The 1808-nt window shown below is 36.3% G+C and overlaps 1 protein-coding gene across 1 annotated transcript; it reads right to left on the minus strand.

Annotated features, from left to right (window-relative positions):
- Window positions 1–667: 667 nt before the first annotated feature.
- LOC108148229 (protein zerknuellt 2) lies at window positions 668–1512 on the minus strand. The gene is made up of 2 exons (XM_017275146.1): window positions 1453–1512; window positions 668–1381 (listed from the first exon to the last, which is right to left on the minus strand). Exons 1-2 carry the CDS (start codon window positions 1510–1512, stop codon window positions 668–670), a joined length of 774 nt encoding a protein of 257 aa, XP_017130635.1.
- Window positions 1513–1808: the final 296 nt, after the last annotated feature.

Below are 1808 nucleotides of genomic sequence, written 5' to 3' on the forward strand. Positions count from 1 at the left end.
TTTATTACAAATCGCATTGTTTCTAAAACAGCTCATCTAACTCTATAAATCTTAAAATTATTTGGTAATGATACAATCAACTAAATTTGTCTAGTATATTTCGATTACTATTCAAATACATTTATAGTAACAAAAGTATTCTTATCGCGCATAATTAAATGTTTGTATTTGAAGTGACAGACTTAGTTTCAGGCAGCCAAAATGATTAGAGCTATGTATGTTAAGACTGATTGTCTTTTTAAAGCCAATAAAAAAATCGCTCTTAAAAAATATAGAAAAGTAGTATAAATCAAATAAATTAACCAACTAAAAATCAGTTTTTCTACAAAAATTATTTAAATATATTTAATAATAAAAAAGAAAAGAACTCGTATTAAAATATCTGTTTAGGATTTATTTAATTGAAAACCAATAAGAAACAATATAAATATTTATACTATTAATATATTTTTAATTATTAAAGTTTTTATTCGCAGTTAGATTTTAAGGTAATTTTATGCCAGAAAAAAACCACAGAATGATAATTTTATCGTATTCATCTTATTGGAGTATACTGTAGTATATTTCTTTAAGTCAAATATAAAAGATATCGATATAGTATAATACAATTTTATATAGCTTTTATCGGTATATGTACAGTATTATTAACAAATGTTTAAAGATATTTTTAAAAGTCTAATAAACTCTGAATGAAGTCGTAGTCCACATCCAGAATGTCCTCCGATGATGTGGAACCGCCAGCAGAACTATTCGAGTTCCAGCAGAAGTTCTGAGTCATTGGTTGATCCTGGGCGTTACTATTAGTATAGGGCGTTGTGACATTTTCTATGGTAGGAATGGGTGCTTCGAGTCCCAACACATCACTGCCCCAATTCGTATCAAATTCATTGAGGGGCAACTGCTCCATTGGAGCAGTGCAAAACTCATGGAGATAGTCGTAGGCCTGATAAGGCGGTGTGATATGACCCTCTTGTTGGATCCCGGGAGCATTTTGCTGCGGGGAAACTGTTTCCACATTGGTGTTTACATACTGCAGGAGGCGTTCAACGATCAGTTCGTCCTCCAAGCGATCCTCGTTTGATTGGGAAGTGGTAGAACTATCCGTGGTCAATGCTCCCTTTACCATTTTCTTATTGGTAAGCTTCTTGAACTTCATGCGACGATTCTGGAACCAGATCTTAACTTGCCTTTCCGTGAGGCCCAAACGCTGGGATATCTCAATCCGCCGCGTCCGGGCCAAATATTTGTTGAGATGGAACTCTCTTTCAAGTTCGATTAGTTGATGACCGGTAAATGCCGTGCGACACCTCTTTGATTTTTCCAAGGACTTTGTTGGAGCTAAGGGAGCCCCTTCCAAGTTTATATTGACACAAGGATACATCTATAAAAAATAATGAACAATAAGGGGTAAATAAGATTCAATCAAAAGTCACTCGAGAATTTGAAACTTACCACAAAGTCACTGGCTGAACAGTTATCCACAAAACAGTTTTCGTTTTCGATGGTGAACATTTTTCTTGAAGAGTGTATTTTCGTTTACTTCTGTTCGCTTTGAGTTGGGTTTTTTAACTAGATGCCCCTGAAGACATCTCATTTGCTTATATACCTTAGAAACCTTAGGTAACGCATCGGATTGGTTCCTACCTGTCCCGCCTGTGACACTTCTGAGTTCGCAGCCGGCTGGTCTGGACTGGTAGATGTCGCGTCTTTTCGGGCCTGGCTCCGATTCAAGGTGAAGTCCAGGCTCCAGAACACACGACATTTTTCTAGGTATCAAAGCGGCGTGAGTCCTGATTGCGTTCTTTTTA

The sequence above is a fragment of the Drosophila elegans genome, unplaced genomic scaffold (genome assembly GCF_018152505.1).
Source record: "Drosophila elegans isolate 14027-0461.03 unplaced genomic scaffold, ASM1815250v1 contig_476, whole genome shotgun sequence".
Lineage (NCBI taxonomy): Eukaryota > Metazoa > Arthropoda > Insecta > Diptera > Drosophilidae > Drosophila > Drosophila elegans.

Bases quoted from the DNA above. Each gene is read 5' to 3' on its own strand.
- LOC108148229 (XM_017275146.1), bottom strand. From the start codon at position 1,512: ATGTTCACCATCGAAAACGAAAACTGTTTTGTGGATAACTGTTCAGCC. The intron at 1,382-1,452 runs GTAAGTTTCAAA...TATTTTTTATAG, and splicing joins GTTCAGCCAGTGACTTTGTG to ATGTATCCTTGTGTCAATAT.